This window comes from Hyphopichia burtonii (genome assembly GCF_001661395.1).
Source record: "Hyphopichia burtonii NRRL Y-1933 unplaced genomic scaffold HYPBUscaffold_2, whole genome shotgun sequence".
NCBI classification, from domain to species: domain Eukaryota; kingdom Fungi; phylum Ascomycota; class Pichiomycetes; order Serinales; family Debaryomycetaceae; genus Hyphopichia; species Hyphopichia burtonii.
This window is the reverse complement of record NW_017963729.1, coordinates 1,230,079-1,247,335: the sequence shown is the minus strand read 5'-3', so window position 1 is coordinate 1,247,335 and position 17,257 is coordinate 1,230,079. Positions and strand designations below refer to the sequence as shown.

General features: G+C 34.7%; 8 protein-coding genes across 8 annotated transcripts; 2 read left to right on the top strand and 6 right to left on the bottom strand.

Moving 5' to 3' along the window:
- Nucleotides 1–91: 91 nt before the first annotated feature.
- On the bottom strand, nucleotides 92–2,302 carry HYPBUDRAFT_238737 (uncharacterized protein; the record flags this gene model as incomplete). The annotated part of the gene is made up of 3 exons (XM_020223232.1): nucleotides 1,857–2,302; nucleotides 222–1,796; nucleotides 92–109 (listed from the first exon to the last, which is right to left on the bottom strand). The coding sequence occupies exons 1-3, from the start codon at nucleotides 1,944–1,946 to the stop codon at nucleotides 92–94; spliced, it is 1,683 nt and encodes a 560-aa protein (XP_020077960.1). The 5' UTR covers nucleotides 1,947–2,302.
- A 541-nt stretch (nucleotides 2,303–2,843) lies between these two features.
- On the top strand, nucleotides 2,844–4,417 carry HYPBUDRAFT_152171 (SDR family oxidoreductase). Its single transcript, XM_020220870.1, has one exon. It carries the CDS (start codon nucleotides 3,090–3,092, stop codon nucleotides 4,089–4,091), a length of 1,002 nt encoding a protein of 333 aa, XP_020077959.1. The 5' UTR covers nucleotides 2,844–3,089; the 3' UTR covers nucleotides 4,092–4,417.
- Nucleotides 4,418–4,525: 108 nt separating this feature from the next.
- HYPBUDRAFT_152170 (Na+ ATPase) lies at nucleotides 4,526–7,989 on the bottom strand. The gene has a single exon (XM_020220869.1). It carries the CDS (start codon nucleotides 7,502–7,504, stop codon nucleotides 4,598–4,600), a length of 2,907 nt encoding a protein of 968 aa, XP_020077958.1. The 5' UTR covers nucleotides 7,505–7,989; the 3' UTR covers nucleotides 4,526–4,597.
- Nucleotides 7,990–8,368: 379 nt separating this feature from the next.
- On the bottom strand, nucleotides 8,369–9,630 carry HYPBUDRAFT_152169 (uncharacterized protein). Its single transcript, XM_020220868.1, has one exon. The coding sequence runs from the start codon at nucleotides 9,463–9,465 to the stop codon at nucleotides 8,449–8,451; it is 1,017 nt and encodes a 338-aa protein (XP_020077957.1). The 5' UTR covers nucleotides 9,466–9,630; the 3' UTR covers nucleotides 8,369–8,448.
- A 154-nt stretch (nucleotides 9,631–9,784) lies between these two features.
- HYPBUDRAFT_147417 (cytochrome P450) lies at nucleotides 9,785–11,356 on the bottom strand (the record flags this gene model as incomplete). The annotated part of the gene is made up of 1 exon (XM_020220051.1): nucleotides 9,785–11,356. One exon carries the CDS (start codon nucleotides 11,354–11,356, stop codon nucleotides 9,785–9,787), a length of 1,572 nt encoding a protein of 523 aa, XP_020077956.1.
- A 733-nt stretch (nucleotides 11,357–12,089) lies between these two features.
- HYPBUDRAFT_147416 (uncharacterized protein) lies at nucleotides 12,090–14,084 on the bottom strand (the record flags this gene model as incomplete). The annotated part of the gene is made up of 1 exon (XM_020220050.1): nucleotides 12,090–14,084. The coding sequence occupies one exon, from the start codon at nucleotides 14,082–14,084 to the stop codon at nucleotides 12,090–12,092; it is 1,995 nt and encodes a 664-aa protein (XP_020077955.1).
- A 243-nt stretch (nucleotides 14,085–14,327) lies between these two features.
- Nucleotides 14,328–16,907, top strand: SEC34 (Golgi transport complex subunit; the record flags this gene model as incomplete). Its single annotated transcript, XM_020223470.1, has 1 exon — nucleotides 14,328–16,907. One exon carries the CDS (start codon nucleotides 14,328–14,330, stop codon nucleotides 16,905–16,907), a length of 2,580 nt encoding a protein of 859 aa, XP_020077954.1.
- Nucleotides 16,667–17,189, bottom strand: HYPBUDRAFT_120746 (TFIIH complex subunit; the record flags this gene model as incomplete). The annotated part of the gene is made up of 1 exon (XM_020219246.1): nucleotides 16,667–17,189. The coding sequence occupies one exon, from the start codon at nucleotides 17,187–17,189 to the stop codon at nucleotides 16,980–16,982; it is 210 nt and encodes a 69-aa protein (XP_020077953.1). The 3' UTR covers nucleotides 16,667–16,979.
- Between the last annotated feature and the right edge of the window lie 68 nt (nucleotides 17,190–17,257).

The following is a 17,257-nucleotide window of genomic DNA, read 5'->3' as shown; positions in this document are numbered from 1 at the left end:
TTTTTAGCGAAAAGTACTTTATTTATATGCAATTTGAAAAATAATAAACCAATCTTTAAGTATTCCATATATCGTACATCTAAATCTTCAATTAAACAAATTCCCAATACTGAACATGCATAAAGAGCAGTTTTAAAATAAATATTCCGTTCCAATTTTCTATAATTTTGTTTTGAATCGGAACAGATAATTGCGATTATCATTGAAACACAACTGGTTACTGCAGCGTTTTTAAATTCACCAACAAATTCACAAGGTATACTATTTCTTATTTCTGGGGTAAATTGGCAAGTTCTTTCATACATCAATAAAGGTCGACTTAATAAGAAAATAGCATATAAGTGAACCGAATTTAAATGAAGACATGCATAACGATGTTTAATTTCATCTTCTGAATTCCCAGAAGATGAATTTTCAACTTTTAAATCTGGAGGAAGATTTGCATACCATTCTTTTAATTCTACGGCAAGGGTTTTAAATTTTGATACTTTAATTTCCGAATTGTTGTACACTGAATTGTCTATTTTAGTTGCAATTCTTAATAATTGAGTTCGATAAAAATAAACTTTTGATCTGAAAAGCTGATCATTATCGGGGTTTGTGATGTAATTAATTCTTTCAGTGCTATCAAATTTAATAGTTTTAGCAAACCTTGAAATTTCATATTGTTGATTTGTAGGGGTAAATTCATGACAATCTTCATTCAAAAACAATGCTGGTTTACCAGCAGTTATAGCAGTCAGTTTATTATAATAATACAATGTTCTGAATAAATTCACAAGATGATCATAGTTTGGATGATCAATTGAAAGTTTATGAATATTCAATTTCTCACCACTCTTGATTGCATTCTCCACGAAAAGCCAAGCTGTTTTAAACTTGTTTGTATAGATATAAAACAAAGCTTGGAAGAAATTGAAATAAATTAGCCAATAATCATCCTGATCTTTTATTGTTGTATTAAGCTTCACAGCACTTTTGAAATAGTTTACTGCTTGATCACAGATGAAATTGCCGGCATCGTGGCTATGAACAAGGGTTGAGATGGCCAAAATAAAGTAAAGAAGGACTCTTGTTTTAATTTGATTTGAGTTCTGAAATAATTCATCAATTTCTCGACGGAAATCCTCTTCATCGAAAAGATACGCTTGCCAATGAACATAAATGACAAATGTGTTAAAGGCTTGAATGCAAATGTGTTTCTCCGGAATTGTTTCTAGAAACTCAATGGTTGGTTCAATAACGATATCGTTAATAGGATCAAACTCTACCGAGTCAAATTTAGTTATTCCGATGATATTTCTAAAGATAAATTTGGTTTCTTGTACCACTGATTCACAATTTGCAAATCCCAGATACATGAGTTTATTATTGTCAATTGAGAAGAAACATTCGTTTGACCCACGGTATGATCCTCCAGAACAAGGGGGTGTGATTAAAAGATCACTAAGGGGAGATTTATCAATGGCTTCCAAATCAGTCTTTGAATGAGCTCTCAGAAGAGCATTCATTATATCATTCATGTTCGGTAGACCATTTTCACCGGAATTCTTCATAAATGATACCAACTCAATATTCAATTGTTTAAAGATATCCTCAATTGATGGTAAAACAGTAACATTACCACCTGAATCAGAAATTGCTCGAGATACCTCAATACATTCAATTTTTTTACCATCAGCCCCCGGATTTAGTCTTTTAGATTTAGCGCCTCTGGAACTCCTTAAATCACCAATTGTAAAGGTACAATTAAGATTTCTTTCCATACATCGGGGACAAACTGCTCTTCCAGTACACTAAAAAATTAGTTAGTACATCAATTCGATCTAAAATGAGATTGAAATGAATTGCCATACCCTGACCTTTCTTTTCCTACACGGGTCACAAGCTCGGGTCACTTTTGTTCTTCTGGCTGGAGGAAACGACGAAAGATGGAAAATAGACATTGTAGTTCAATTGATAAAATATGGATATAAAAAATTGTAAAATGGCGTATCACCGACTTAAGTACTTCGAAAAGCTCATACCAAAAGACACTGTATATAATCTCTCCTTCAAACTAAATCCGACCTGACCCATTGATCTAGTCCGGTAACAATTGCTTAATTACACTATAAATTTCCTTCCGTTTTCTGCATTCAATCCCCTTACAACAACAATCATTTTTAATTTCACGTCACTCCCTTGGTGTAGGAACTTACGTTGGCTTTGTTGATTGGCAGTAGGAGTTATACCGTGGGGGACTTCCGGTCAAAGACAGAACCGACCATTGTCAACTTCCGTTCAATTGCTGAAAAAAAAAAATAAAATAAAACAGTGAACCAACTGTTGAGGCAGCTTCATGAATAAAGAGGGATATACGCTGTTTAGTATCTTTTTCAGCAGTTCAATTAGCGGACATAAATCCATGCTGCTGGAAACAACCTCTCAAGCCTATCACGAACCACCGCGGACTAGTTTCCCCAGCCAAGGCTAGCATCCGAATGCTTCAACCTGACAAATTTCATGTCTTCAACGGAGTGGTGGAACTAGATTCCGGATTGGTATTTCCCTGGGGTGGAAGTTTGCATGAACCAGACGGTTTCATCTGATAAACTCCAAATTGGCTTTTAAAAGAAAAAGGTTATTTTGAAGTGAAAGTTGCGAAATCTTTTAGTAATGCTTTACACATGGAGCGTAGCTGCAAAACCATTTTTTTTTTTTGTCTTGATAGAAGCAGGCTTACTTATATATTCGCTAACTTCATTTAAAGTACGTCTGGCTCATTGGCATACTCTGGCCGTCGTTCACAGACGAAGTCTTTATATTAATCAGCATTTCTCAATCGAAACCCATCGAACAAAAAAAAAAAGAAAAAAGAAGAAAGTGGCTGCCGGAGCTAGCCCAAAGAGGAAGTGAGGTGTGGACGTTGCCGGGCTTACCGGTTTAAGTAAGTCCGGAAACGTCAAAGTCGGACAATAGCAAACAGAAAAAGAAAGAAGAAAAGTCGGCAGAAATCCGAAGCGATGGCCTTGGTTGGGTATAAATATCAGCTTGCTCTCCGTAGAGAGAGGAATTTTGAGAAGTAACCACTATAATTTCAATTGAAGATGTCTACTACTGTTTTTGTCCTGGGAGCTACTGGTTATATTGCATTGCACACCGTTAAAGACCTTATTAATAAAGGTTACTCCGTTGTTGGTTCAGTTAGATCTGAAGCCAAAGGGGATAAATTGGTTAAGCAATTGGGTGAAAAATTCAGTTATGAAGTTGTTCCAGATATTGCTGTTAAAGGTGCTTTTGATGAAGCATTGAAAAAACACCCGGAAGTTAGTGTCTTTTTGCACACTGCATCTCCATTCCACTTTAACGTTACTGATATTGAAAAACAACTTTTAACCCCGGCCATTGAAGGTACCACCAATGCATTGAGAGCTATTAAAGCATACGGTCCTCAAATCAAGAGAGTTGTTGTTACTTCTTCTTACGCTGCCATTGGTTCTGCCGAAGCCGATGTCGACACTTCTCTTACCATTAGTGAAGAAACCTGGAACCCAATTACTTGGGAAAAAGCTTTAGAAAATCCAATTTTGGGTTACTACGGTTCCAAGACTTTTGCCGAAAAAGCTGCTTGGGATTTCTACAAGAACGAAAAACCAAACTTCATTCTCAGCACGGTTAATCCAGTCTACGTTTTCGGTCCTCAAGCCTTTGATGAAGACGTCCGTGGTACTTTGAACACTTCTGCAGAAATCATTAACGGTTTATTGAAATTAAATAAATCCGACTCAGTTCCTCCATATAAAGGTTTGTACATTGACGTTAGAGACGTTTCTAAAGCTCACATTGTTGCTTTTGAGTCTGACGCTGCTAAAGAAGAAAGATTGCTTTTAACTGACGACAGATTTTCTTCTCAACAATTATTAGATATCTTACATTCTAAATTCCCTGAATATGCTGATCGTTTACCTATTGGTAATCCAGGTGAAGGTTCTTCTACTGGTGCTAAAGTTGTTAACGATAAGACAAGAAAAATTTTGGGTTTTGATTTCATTAATTTGGAAGGTACCACCGTTGACACCCTCAAACAAATTATTGAAGCTAACAAATAGATTTTTACTTAAATTGATGTAATGATATAATGTTCTTTAAAACTTTAGAGTTGTAGATTCTATTAAGATATTCCGTTAGGCTTGCATAAAACAATAGAAAGTATGGCATGCAGCAAAGTTTATCTCATTTGGCAGCTAAAACGACTACGGATATCTCTCTACACCGGGATTCAGAGGATTACTTTATTCACCGTTCTTGCTCCCTGCATACCGAGGAATATTCAGCAATTTGCTGGAGAAATAAGAGAAATCGGACAAAAATATACCTAGCAATACTTGAATCTTACAAAACGCTCTTATAATATTATGTATTCTGTATTACAAAGGGATAAATCAATTAGTTACAAACTTTCTCTAAAAAAAAATAGACAGAGCAAAATTCCCTTTGAAAGGAATTATTATTCTGACAAAAAAACAAAAATGAAAGATTTGTACTTTAATTGATCACAGCCTTCGTTAATGCAAATATCAATCAAGAATTAAAAATATCAGAAATAGGAAATAGTTTAAACATCCATGGTATTGGATTTTGAAAATGTTGAGTACTCTTTGAAAGGGTCATTTTCAGTTGATCCAATATGTGGATTAGAAGTGAATTTACGAAGGTAGATTCTCTTGAACCATTTCCAGCCTTCACAACCGATGAAAAACAATACGGTAAATCCAATTGCAACCCCCCATTCATATCCAATAGGGTTATGCAAAAATACGATATCGTTAATTACTGGTATGTATACAACGGGGAAAACTGAACAGAATGCAGCTATAACTGACCAAAACAAGAACTGGTTTTCCCATAAATCACCAGCTAATTGGCTATACCATGGCTTTTCCAGTTCTGGTCTCATTCTGAAGAAGGAAAAACGAATATGGAGACATTCCCAAGATAATAAAAGGGCACACCAGGTAAATGCAGCAAAAGCACCAGAACGTCCTTGGAAAACTAAGTCACAACTAGATCCTGAAGAGTCATTACAATTGGTACCTAGTTCGCCGTTTCCCTTGCCAAAAATAATTGTCACAAAACAAATTAAACAACAACATGCCATCCAGAAACCATAAGCAAACATATCAATAATTAATTCAGTAGTGAAGATAGAGCTGGTAGGTGGAACATCAAGAAGATCTGAACTAGCCTTTTCTTGACCCAACCCCATAGCTGGGAAACAAGAAGTTACTACGATAATCCATAATACTTCAACAGGAGATAATGGAAATACAGAAAATCCTTCATGATCTTTAAATGCTAACCCGATAATTAGATATAATGCTTGAGCAACATTTTCAGCTAAAAGTTGCAAAACAAACTTTTGAATATTGGCAGACATTCTTCGACCTTCTTCAATAGCGTTTAAAATAGAAGCAAAATTATCATCAGTTAAAACAATATCTGAAGCGTCTTTAGCGACATCAGAACCATTTAATCCCATAGCAATACCAACATCAGCTTTCTTCAAAGATGGTGAATCATTCACACCATCACCAGTCATTGCTACGAATCTCTTACGGCGATGTAATGCTTCGATAACCCTAACCTTAGTTTGAGGAGCACAACGAGCAACAACCAAAGGTAAAATAGGAAGAGCATCGATTTGTTCATCAGTTAAAGAATCAAATTCATTAGCTGTCATACACATGGCAGCAATAACATCATCACCATAATGATAGAGATTTCGAGGTAATATACCAACTTCTTGAGCAATGGCACGAGCAGTTCCCAACATATCACCAGTCAACATATGAACATTGATACCAGCACGGTGACATAGTTTAACTGAATGTGCTGTTTCGGGTCTTGGAGGATCATAAATACCAATTAAACCAATGAAAATAAGATTAGATTCAATTTCATCACGGCTCTGGGTATTTTCTTTATCCATATTACATTCTCTTTGAGCAAAAGCCAAAACCCTCAAACCTTCAATAGATAAAGCATTCATATTAGCCTCAATTAATTCCTTATCAGTTTCAGAAAGAGGAACCAATTCGGTTTGACTTGAAGGTCCATTAACACCATACCAATATTTACAAATACTCAAGACTCTTTCAACAGCCCCCTTGGTATAAACAGTAGCAGTTGAAGAATTCTTTTTTGCATAAATGGCAGACATTTTTTTAGTGGAGGAATCGAATGGAAATTCGTTGATATGCTCCAAAGATTCATCTTCAATCAAATTAGATCTGGTATAATTCAATCTAGTAGTGAAAACATTGATAGCAATCTCAGTAGCATCACCATGAGCTTCCCAAACTCGTTCGCTTGAATCTTCTTTTGTAACTTGGTTAACAGTAGAAATGTTTGCCAATGTTGCAGTGGTAAGCCAATTCTTGAAACGAGATGGTTCAGGAGAAGGTAATTTAGTAGTAAAATCAAATTCTTCATCACTTTCTTTTATGTAATGAGGAGAATTTTTATTATACGATAAATCACCAACTGTTGGATTGAAAACTTCATTAGAGTTTGAAACAGCATAAGTTCCAAGTCCAGGAATCCAAAGTTTTTTAGCAATCATTTTACCCATGGTTAGAGTACCAGTTTTATCCGAGCAAATATCATCCACGCTACCTAAAGATTCTAATGAATCCAATTTTCTGACAATTACATTTCTTTTAACCATAACTTGAGCACCTATAGCCATAGTAATAGTCAAAACAACAATCAAAGAAGAAGGAATCATAGATAAGGCAACACAAATGGCATAAATAGCAACTTGTTTATTAACATCCATTTTTTGAGTAGACATAACAACAATAGCAAAAACAACGGCGATCCAAAATAAAATAATGGCTAACCATGACATTTTCTTTTGCAATGGAGTACCAACGTTAGTACCTAAAACATTTCCAATCACATTAAGAAACGATTTCCAAACGGCCAGGAAGAAACTAGTATTTTCATCTGGTTTAACAAATACTTTATTATCGTGAGATTTTAAAGAATCAGCAATTTTACCAACTTCAGTCGAAATACCGGTTCTAACAACAATCCCAGAAGCACGACCTTTAGAAACAATCGAGGAAGAGTAAGCCATATTTAAACGATCACCAACAGGAACTGGAACAGAAGTATCAAAGTAACATTCTTTATGATTTTTAGCAACTGGTAAAGATTCACCAGTTAATAACGCTTCATCAGTTTCCAAATTCATGGAGTCAACAATTCTAATATCAGCGGGGACAGTATCACCAACTTTAATATGAATAATATCACCAGGAATAACATCTTCAGCATTAATAACCGCTTCTTCACCATTTCTCAAAACTCTAGCAGTTGGAGAACTTAAGGAACGTAAAGATCCCATAGTTTTCTCTGCTTGAAATTCTTGAATAAAACCAACAAAGATATTAATGAAAACAACAAAAGCAATAACCCCTCCTGAAATCCAATCCTTAATAGCCAAAGCAATAACCATGGAGATAATTAAAACCAAAATCATTGCATTGAAGACTTGATGGGCAAAAATGGCCACAACAGAAATTTTCTGTTCTTTCCCTAAATTATTAGCACCATATTTGTTACGAATGTCTCCAATTTGATCATTGGTCAACCCATAATCTAAATTAGTTTTATATGCTTCGGCAACATCTTGAATAGAGCAACGATACGGTTCTTCATAGGCATCAGCTCTTACATACTTCGATTCTTGACCGCCTTGAACTTCAACTTCATCACTAACATAAGGCACATCTTGTTCTGATTGTCGAGATACCGAGCTAGAAGACTTTATTTTGAAAACTTAGCGAAAAATTTTTGAAAAAGAAAGAAGAGAACCACGAGTAAATCAATAAGGAATTGATCTAAAATATGTTATCGTGGCCACGAAAGTCAACAGCAAACCTTTGCAAAACGTGAAACGATCAAAATTTGCAGTAATCACTAAGAAATTTTGAAAAAAAAAATTGAAACAGAAAACGACCCGGCTGGAACCGTTTAGCCTTTTATAATTTTCCAGTCGATGTAGCAAAAAAAAAGCTTTTTTTTTGGTGATGATGCGGTAGAGAAGCCTTTTTTTGTGCATTTTTTTTATTTTTTTTTCCTCTTTTCGTAGGACGATAGAGATAAGCCGGAATCTTTCAAGATAAGACCACTAGGTAGAGTTCATTACAAGTAAGCAGTTGGTGGTGGTTATTGTAGAAGAGATGGAGGAGGATCTTGTTGGAGATCGAGACGGCTGTACCACGTTTTGCAGCAATTGGGCATCGAGACTTACTTGGCTAAAACTGAATGAATACTAATATTTACAATATTAGCACGGACCTACAGGTTAATGAGTGAAGAACTAGTAATAAATAAATAACTAAGTAAAATAAATAACTAAGTAAAATAAATAACTAAGTAAATAAATAACTAAAAAAATTATTTAGCAGCGGCCAAAGACTTTTTGGCAAGTTCCAAGACCGATTCTTGGGAGTTTGCACCACCAATGAAACCGGCAGCATGGACAAAAATACAACCAGGGACACCAGTGAGTTTGGATAATTCTTCGTCTCTGATACCTCTCCAAGCTTCTGGTAAGCCCAATCTAAATTCAAAGCTAGTAGAAGTGACCGAAACGGTTGAGATTCTCCATTTGTCGGAAGAATCTTTGAATAAAACAAATTTGATGAGACCTTGAGCATCGTTTTCTTTTTCAATTTGATATAAATGCTCTTTCCAAGGGCAGAATTGGCCCAAAACCAAGATTTCACCCGATTTGTCAACGTCGAGTCTATTATTAAAGGCATCTTCCACGATTGATCTGGCAGGTAACCAAGATTTACCGTAGCCATCCAATAAATTGATGAAAACATCACCCATTAACTTGGAACTAGTTTCAAAAGCCTTATCAAAATCTTCATCGGTTGGATTAGTGTTCCAACTTGGATTGAGTTTCGATATTATGGCTGGTAAAGTAATATTTTTATCACTGAATTTCTTGTTTTCTTCAGCTTCTTTCGAATAATTGTTGATACCATTGTCATTGGCATCTAAAGCTTCGATGAACTCTTTATAAACTTTTAAGTATAATAATTCGATATCTTCATTATTTGATAATTTTAAAACGTGTTGGATAATTTCTTTACCAAAATGTTTATAAATCAAACCTGCAGAGGATAATTTGGTTTGGAAGTTCGAGTTGAAAGTTTCATTAAATTCACGTTGGTGGTGATCGAACCATTTAGATCCACCGTCATATTTTCCTCCAACATCAATCACTAAATCGCTTGATTCCCAATCGGTTGGATTTCTGGATCTTATAAGTTGAGCATTATTATAACGGGGCAAAAGTCTCACCATGTAAACAGCAAGAGATTCATCGGCATGGAAACTACCGGAATGAGTACAGATTCTAAGCATTGAAGGTTCAGTTTTTTGTTTCTTATAATCTGACATTATCTTTCAGCAATTGCTTACTTTAACGAACTGGTAATTTTTCACTCATCGCTAAAAAAGCAGTTGAAATGTCGCGACCCCGGCTGCCCACGACATTTGCTCCACCGCGACATCTTACCCACCCAATTACCGACTTGTGATTATTAACCTTGCTACCAATACAATAATAAACTGCTTAACAATTACAATGTGTATGGAATATATATAAAAAATAATGAATATAACTATGGAAATGTTTTTTTTTTTTTTCCAATTTTTTTGTCATTAATTTTAAGTTATGAAAAGAATAAATAAAACAAAGATTGCAAAACACATAAACTCAAGACATTGAAACTTGACAACCATTTTGTAAACACATGGTTAATTGTACATTCTTCTTTGGTGGGTAGTCAGTATCCCTACATTCCAAGTTTGGGAACAATTGAATCAATCTTGTAATGACATAAGAAGCTTCGGTTAAAGCAAATTGTTGACCCAAGCAAATACGAGGACCACCATTGAAAGGAACATAAGCCCAACCAATTCTCTTAATATCAGCCCATCTTTCAGGTTTGAATTCAAGAGCGTCTTCACCATAGTACTCCTTCAATCTGTGAGTGGTATAGACCGAGTAAGCCACAGTCGTACCTTTTGGAATATAAACTGGTTTAGTACCATCAGCACCACCACCACGAGGTAAGGTAGTGTCTCTAGTGGCCACTCTGAAATTAACTGGAACTGAAGGGTATAATCTCAAAGCTTCATTAATAACAAACTTAAGATATTCACATTTTTTCAAAGTTTCAAAACTAATTTCTTCAAGACGGGAATCTTCCCCAGAACCAAAATTTTCATAAATTTCCTTCTTCAATTTTTCAAAAATACGTTTATTTCTTGATAATTCAAGTAAAGTGAAAGATAATAAACCAGCAGTAGTATCACGACCAGCCAATAAGATATTAAGAGCTTGATCTTGTAAAATTTTTGGATCTCTGGTTTGTTTAACCAATTCATATAAAAAGGTATAACCCCCAGCAGATTTTTTTTCCAAATCTTCAGGATCAGTCTTTAAAGCTTCACGAATATAATATTGAGTGGTTTTATGAACTCTAGCATTAGCCTTTCTAAATTCAGGACCATTAATTAAAAAGTACAAGAATTGGGAATAAGCACGAGTCGATAAATAACTTTGAGCAATAGTAAAAGCATCGGCAAAATCTAATCTACCTTCAAAATTGACTGGAGGTTCTTCACCAATAGATGCATCAGATAAGGTTGAAACAGATTCACCAAATAAAAATTCAGTAGCAGTATCCATAGTTAACTTATGGAATAAAACCTGCATATCTATGGTATCACCTTTAGAGTTACGAATATGCTTAGCCAATCTTTGAATATGAGGTTCCAAAGACTTAACATGAGCAACCTGTTCTCTTGAAAATTGAGGTCTTAACATGGCCCTGGAGTTTTTCCAACCTTCAAAGTCCAAGGTGAAAATACCGTCTCCTAATAATGGAGCAAAATGAGCATGTCTACTACCAAGGGCAAAATCGTTAAATTGAGTAGCCAAAACTGCCTTAATATTTTCGGGGTCCACGGTAAACTGAACGTAAACCCCCACCAACTTGATATAGAAAGTGTTACCGGTAGAAATGAAAATCTCATAAATATAATCAATCATTGAACCTTGCTTCTTATACTTCAATAAATCAATAAGAGCTGGTATCATGAATAAACCCTGGGTATATCTCGTGCAATCTTCACATCCATACTTCTTTTTAAAGTTATAAACCTTTATTTTATGTGCAATAAATATAATCAAAAACGCCAATGGTACCAAAACATACCATTGGGTAAGATAGGGTGCAACCCCATCAAGATGTTGCTTGAGCTGTTCAGAAGCCGCAGACATAATTCCTCGTATATATTCAGGTATCTTATCCAACTGAGTCAACTAGAAAAACAATCCCTTATTAACAAGAAAAAAACCAATTCTAAAATCCCTCTTTAGTCTATAAAATATGTGGATATTTATTCATTTATATTAGGATGATAGTGTAGATCAATTTTTTCATGTGAATTGGATTGAGAAATAACCTGCTTTCACCTTTTGATTCTAACCCGTATTTTTTTTTTTTCAATTCATCCTTCAGTGTACAAACTCTTGCCATCCCAACAAGTATTTTTGGGCCATTTTTCCTCATTTGCTTACCACTGTTCGATTTTCGTCTTCACATCCTTCCATTTCCATATGCATTTGCATTGAAAGCAGTGCGTTTCTTTCTTTGTTTGTCTTCTTCTCATTCTGACAAAATTTTTTTTTTGTTTTGTTAGGCGTTGAAGAGGGGGATCCATATCGCAGGCCATCTTTTTTGTCCCTTTTTTACTTATTTAGTCTTTGAGTATACCCTTGCTTGTATGATCCCCACTCCCTAGGTATTTGTCATATGAAAGAATAGTACATATCATCCATATTGTAGGAGCTTTCATTGGATGGGTCTGTAGAATGACCATCTTGTGAAAATAATTTGTATACTCGTGTAAGGGTACCTGATGGATAATCCAAGGGTATTGGAGTCCCCACATCCAGACAGACCGTTGGATCGTCTTATTCTTGAGCAAGAGAGGATGGATTCCATGGGAGGCTACTTTCTGAGTAAGTTTTTGTAGAAATCATTACCAATATCGAATTCGATGCTGTCATCACTGGCCGAGTCGTTATCTATCAAACTTTCTTCGTTGTCCATTTCCTCCTTGAGCAAATGACGACCTTTGGGTGCATGGACTTCGTCTTCTTCGTCACTTGATATGACTCGATTTGTTCTTCTTGGTGATGCTTCATTCTTTGATTCATCCTCGTATACTGGAGGCTTCTTGTGAACTCCTTTATATTTTTGTAAGTTTTCAATATTCTCGTTCCATTTTTTCCTTTTGTCAAGCCTTTCTTGTTTGGAGCTGGTTAGTTCTCTTGAGTTTCGTTTATTATTACTGATTTCGTATAATTCTTTTAAGTCTTTTGATAATTCATTTCTTTTCTTGGTTGGACTTTTGTATATTTCATCAACTTGGTTTTGATTTTGCATGATGGTTGGATCAAATCCAATCTTGGTTAATAATGAATTATTGAATGCTTGTTTATGATCGTCTAGACCTTGTTTTTTCAAATTTGATTCTCGTGCTTCTTCCTTCTTTATAATACCTAATGTTTTAGCTAAAGAATTTTTAGAGCCCATTAATTTGGCCTCTAATAATTGATTACTTCTTTCTTGATCTAGTCTTTTCCGTTTGGTTTTATTATCAACTATTAACTTGGGGTCATCATAATCTTTACTCAACCTGCCTCCTTCATACGATACGTGAGTACTGGTAACTTCATTATATGTTGACATATTCTCTATTGATTCCCAAGTTCGTTTTCTGTTTAGCTTCTTCTCTAGCTCAATTGGATTTCGGGCTCCTACACTCCCATTTAATTCCATTCTTCCACTCATCTGATATTTCTGATTCTCATGGTATATGCAAAGACTGGTTTTACTTTTATCAATCACCATTCGACACTTTTTCTGCTCCTTAGTAGTTGATTCACAATAACCAAAATCCTTACTATACCCAATTTCAATAATACTCTCATTATTATCTTTCAATCCTAATGAAAAACCTTTACCCAATTTCTTAACTTCTGGATTGAGTATTCCGATAACTTCTCCCTTTTGTAATTTCCAATATTTATTAAACGCATCTCCAAATATCATCAATTCTATGCTATTGTTAAAATTACCAATTGTGAGTCTCATAAATTTGGTCGGATTAACATTTTTAGTCAATTTTGGTTCACTTTTTTGTAATAAAATTCCAATAAAGCACCAATTCAGATACATAGGCTCCTCATACTTTGGAGGTTGAACTTTGGCCAACAACTTATCAATTCTTAGTATCTTCACATTCTTCAAGTGTTCAAATAAATCTTCCTTCTTAATATACCTTTTCATCAATTTCAAAGACGAATACACGTCTATTTCATCAACCAGAATATTTTCTCTCGGAGGTAAACCTTCAAAGGAATACTCACGTACTGAATAGTCGATTTTGGCAGTGGTATCTTCCAGCTGTCGTGCCGCTAGGAGTTTAGCAGCAAAATTACTTGGTTGTGCCGGTTTCCTTGAATGCTGGTTAGTATTATATTGATTGGGCTTATATGGATTAGTTTTATATGGATTGGGCTCATACGACTTCTCGAGATCCCTCCAATTGCTCTCTCTGGTACTGACACCTTGTTTTATTGCATGCTTATTGTCATTTTCTTTATTCAAACGTTTGTTTCCTTGTTCTTTCTTTAGAGTATCTGTAGTCTTAATATCGGGTGATCTACCTACAAGTAAGGATTCACCAGCATTATTTTCCATAGCCCCTGGTTCGGATTTGACTGTCTTATCAAGCCCACCCTCTCCTTCTACCTTAGGAGTTTTGGTTGGTGTGGAATTTACTTCAACTTCTCTTTTTGATTTTTTAGCTGCCGCTTTTTTAGCAAGAATCTTCTGTCTTTTCATCTCGAACTCCTTCTCCAAATCAGCTAGTTCGTCACTAGAGTCCTCAGTCAATTGATTGTAATCATCCTCAACATGCTCTCTTGGATCCTCCATATCTAACCGTGGTAAAATGCCTGACTTTAACCATTTATCAGGCTTTTTGAAAAATAGTCAGTGAGTGAAAACGGAAAAAATACACCTATTGATCGAGATGTACGGAGGCTGCCATAGGCTCAACGTCCTGTGTATAGAAACCAAAGTAGTATATTTTTTTTTTCCAAAACCTCTATCGATCTGGCCTTTTCAGTGAAACCACTTAAATTCTAATTGCGCTGGAGTCACTCGAAGTCAATAAATATGCCTAGGGGAAGAAGCAAATCCATAGTCCAAAAGATTGCTAGTGATGTACCGTCATACGAGGAAGAAGTTTTAAACTTGGGCAATAATTCCAAGAAAGATTCACCAATTGGAAAGAATGCTGAAAATACCGTAACAGCAAATCAATTGTCAAGAAATGCGCTTACCAACTTAATGGTTTCACGCAGGTCCAAGTCATTTTCCTATTCAAGCCGAGAAACATCGAGTTCGGATGACCAGTCATGTGTATTATTCCCGTTTAGTGAGAAAGAATCAGAAGTGTTATGGCTGAACCATATTGAAACTTACAATTACAATAGCGTGCTTGACCACGATGATTTGGCTGTAATAAACGAAGTCCCGGATGATTTTATTCTTAACTTTGCCGACAATTGTGCGATCAATATCGAAAACGTTAATGAACTTATCGATGACAATAAGTATATATTAAACACTTTAGATTCTTTGACGATACAGTATAATAAGGTTTCCAAAGACACCGTGGATTTTGCTAACCAGTCAACTGAATTATTGAATCAACAACAAAAATACCAACAAACTATAGAGGATATTGACGTATTGATGAGTGCTTTCGAACCTTTAGATTCAATCACAAAAAGCTTATCAAGACCAGGTAATTATTTCATAAAAAAACAAAGATTCAGGGATATTTTAGTCCAGTTAGATGAATCCATCAGTTTTCTCGATCTTCATTCTGATTTTAAAGAATATGAGTTTTACAAGATTAGATACAGACAATGTACTACTAGAGCATTAACTTTAATACGGACATATTTGATTGAAGATTTAAGAAGCCTTAACAATAAGATAACTGAAGCTTTAACCAAAAATAAGACTAATACTTCGAATTCGAGCCTTACTATGGATATATTTTTGTTTAATGAGTTTTCTGATCACATACAAGAAAATGATTCTAATGACTATGAACGTTTTTATCAATTTCCAAACCTAGTTGGTGAAATAGTTAAGAGAATCCCCAATCATGATGAATATCAAGGTTTATTAGACGACATTTTGCTGCAATATTTTAAAATGAGATTAACATTTTTAAGTCCATACATATGGGATAAGATTAATCAACAAAAGAATCAAAAAGAATCACCGGAAGAATTAGTCCAGTATTGCCAAAATAATATCTCGTTTTTTAAAAACATTATCGAGAAAGAATTTAATTTATTTTCAAAATTTTTCAAGTACTTGGACTACCCTCAACATCAGCAAGTATTTTTGAAAAATGGCCTTTATGACCATTTCAAAAGTTTAATCGATCCGTTATATGATGACTTGCGACATAAAATATTAAGAGAATCAAATATTGTTAGTTTATGCGAACTCACCATTTTACTACAGAAATATTATGAGTTTGAAGATGATGTATCTTTGTCCCAGTCTATGGTCACTGCCAATTATTCTACGTACTCATCTTCTTACTCTCTGAAAATCAACTATGGAGAACTTTTCGAGCCTATACTTCGTGATGTCCAATCAAGAATCATTTTTAGAATTCAAATTTATGTTGATGATAAATTGGCTAATTATAAGCCCAAAGTCGAGGATTTGAAATTTGGTTATCGTAAACGAATTAGTAGTAGCTCTAATAAAGCGAATGGGACGACCAAAGATCCTCTTGATAGCGAATTTGATCAAAATCTTTTCCCTGACTTATATTTACCATTGGGGAAAGCTCTAACAATTTTATCGAATATTTATGAATTATTAAATTCAATAGTTTTCGATGACTTGGCTCATTACATCGTTCACAGTTGTATTCACATTTTGAAAACTGGTGCATATAAATTGGCATTGAGCTATCTTGGTCCGTTAGGAGCAAAATTGTATTACTTGAAAAACTTAATCATCTTACAGAATCAATTAAATAATTTTGATATACAATATGTGAGAACTGAAACCACTCTTGATTTCACCAGTGGGTTTAATGAAATTTATCAAATTTTCAGAAAAGGTGAATTTAGTTATAATATCAATGAAAAGGGTGGTCTTATTGAATTGGCGAAAAAATCTGTTCCAAAAGTTATTAACAATATGATAGATGCTAAATATGAAATCGAATTAGAACTTAATAACGCAGTTCAAGAATTCATCACAGAATGTGCCAACAAAATCGGAGAACCTATTTTAAATGAAAAATCAAATTTATCTGATCCATTACAAAATACTCTTAAATTCAGAGATAATCTTATAATTGAATTACCTAAAATTTATAAAGAAATTAAATTATTTATTGATGACACTATAATAATCAAATTTTTAATGGATGGCTTATCAAATTTGATATTATCAACCTATCAAAAGTTTTACACAACCTTGGAAAATAATCATACAAATCAAACCATTCAAAAAACTTTCGAAGACATCATGGAAGTTGATACCCTCTTAAACTTCATCAACGAATTAGTCTCGGGTCTATACGATGAAGACGATGAAAAGGAAAATACAATCGAATTCAATGAAGATATATTGAACGAAGTACCCGAAAATGATGCTGAAGTTCTTCCTGAATCAATTTCTCCAAATGAACAAGAACCAGCACAACATTAAGTAATAAATGTATTAGTCATGAAGTCTCTTTCAAACCATACGTTTCGATAAACAGTAAATTGCATCGTATCACTATTGTTCGTCAAAGGGGTCGTAGATATTCTTGGAAAGTAGTTTGTTCAAATCATTCTTGATACTTTGAACTTGATCTTGCTTGATAATTAAGTGAGTCTCATCCAACTCTTCAATAACAATCCCCGGTGTCTTGGAATCAATCTGGAGAATCAACGCTTTAATGGAAGGATCGCATTGAACCAACACACCTTTAGTAGCAGTAGGCATCGGTAAGAAGATGAGTAAAGGCTCAAATTGTTGAGATTAACCTGCTTTACAAATTTTTTTTTGGTACA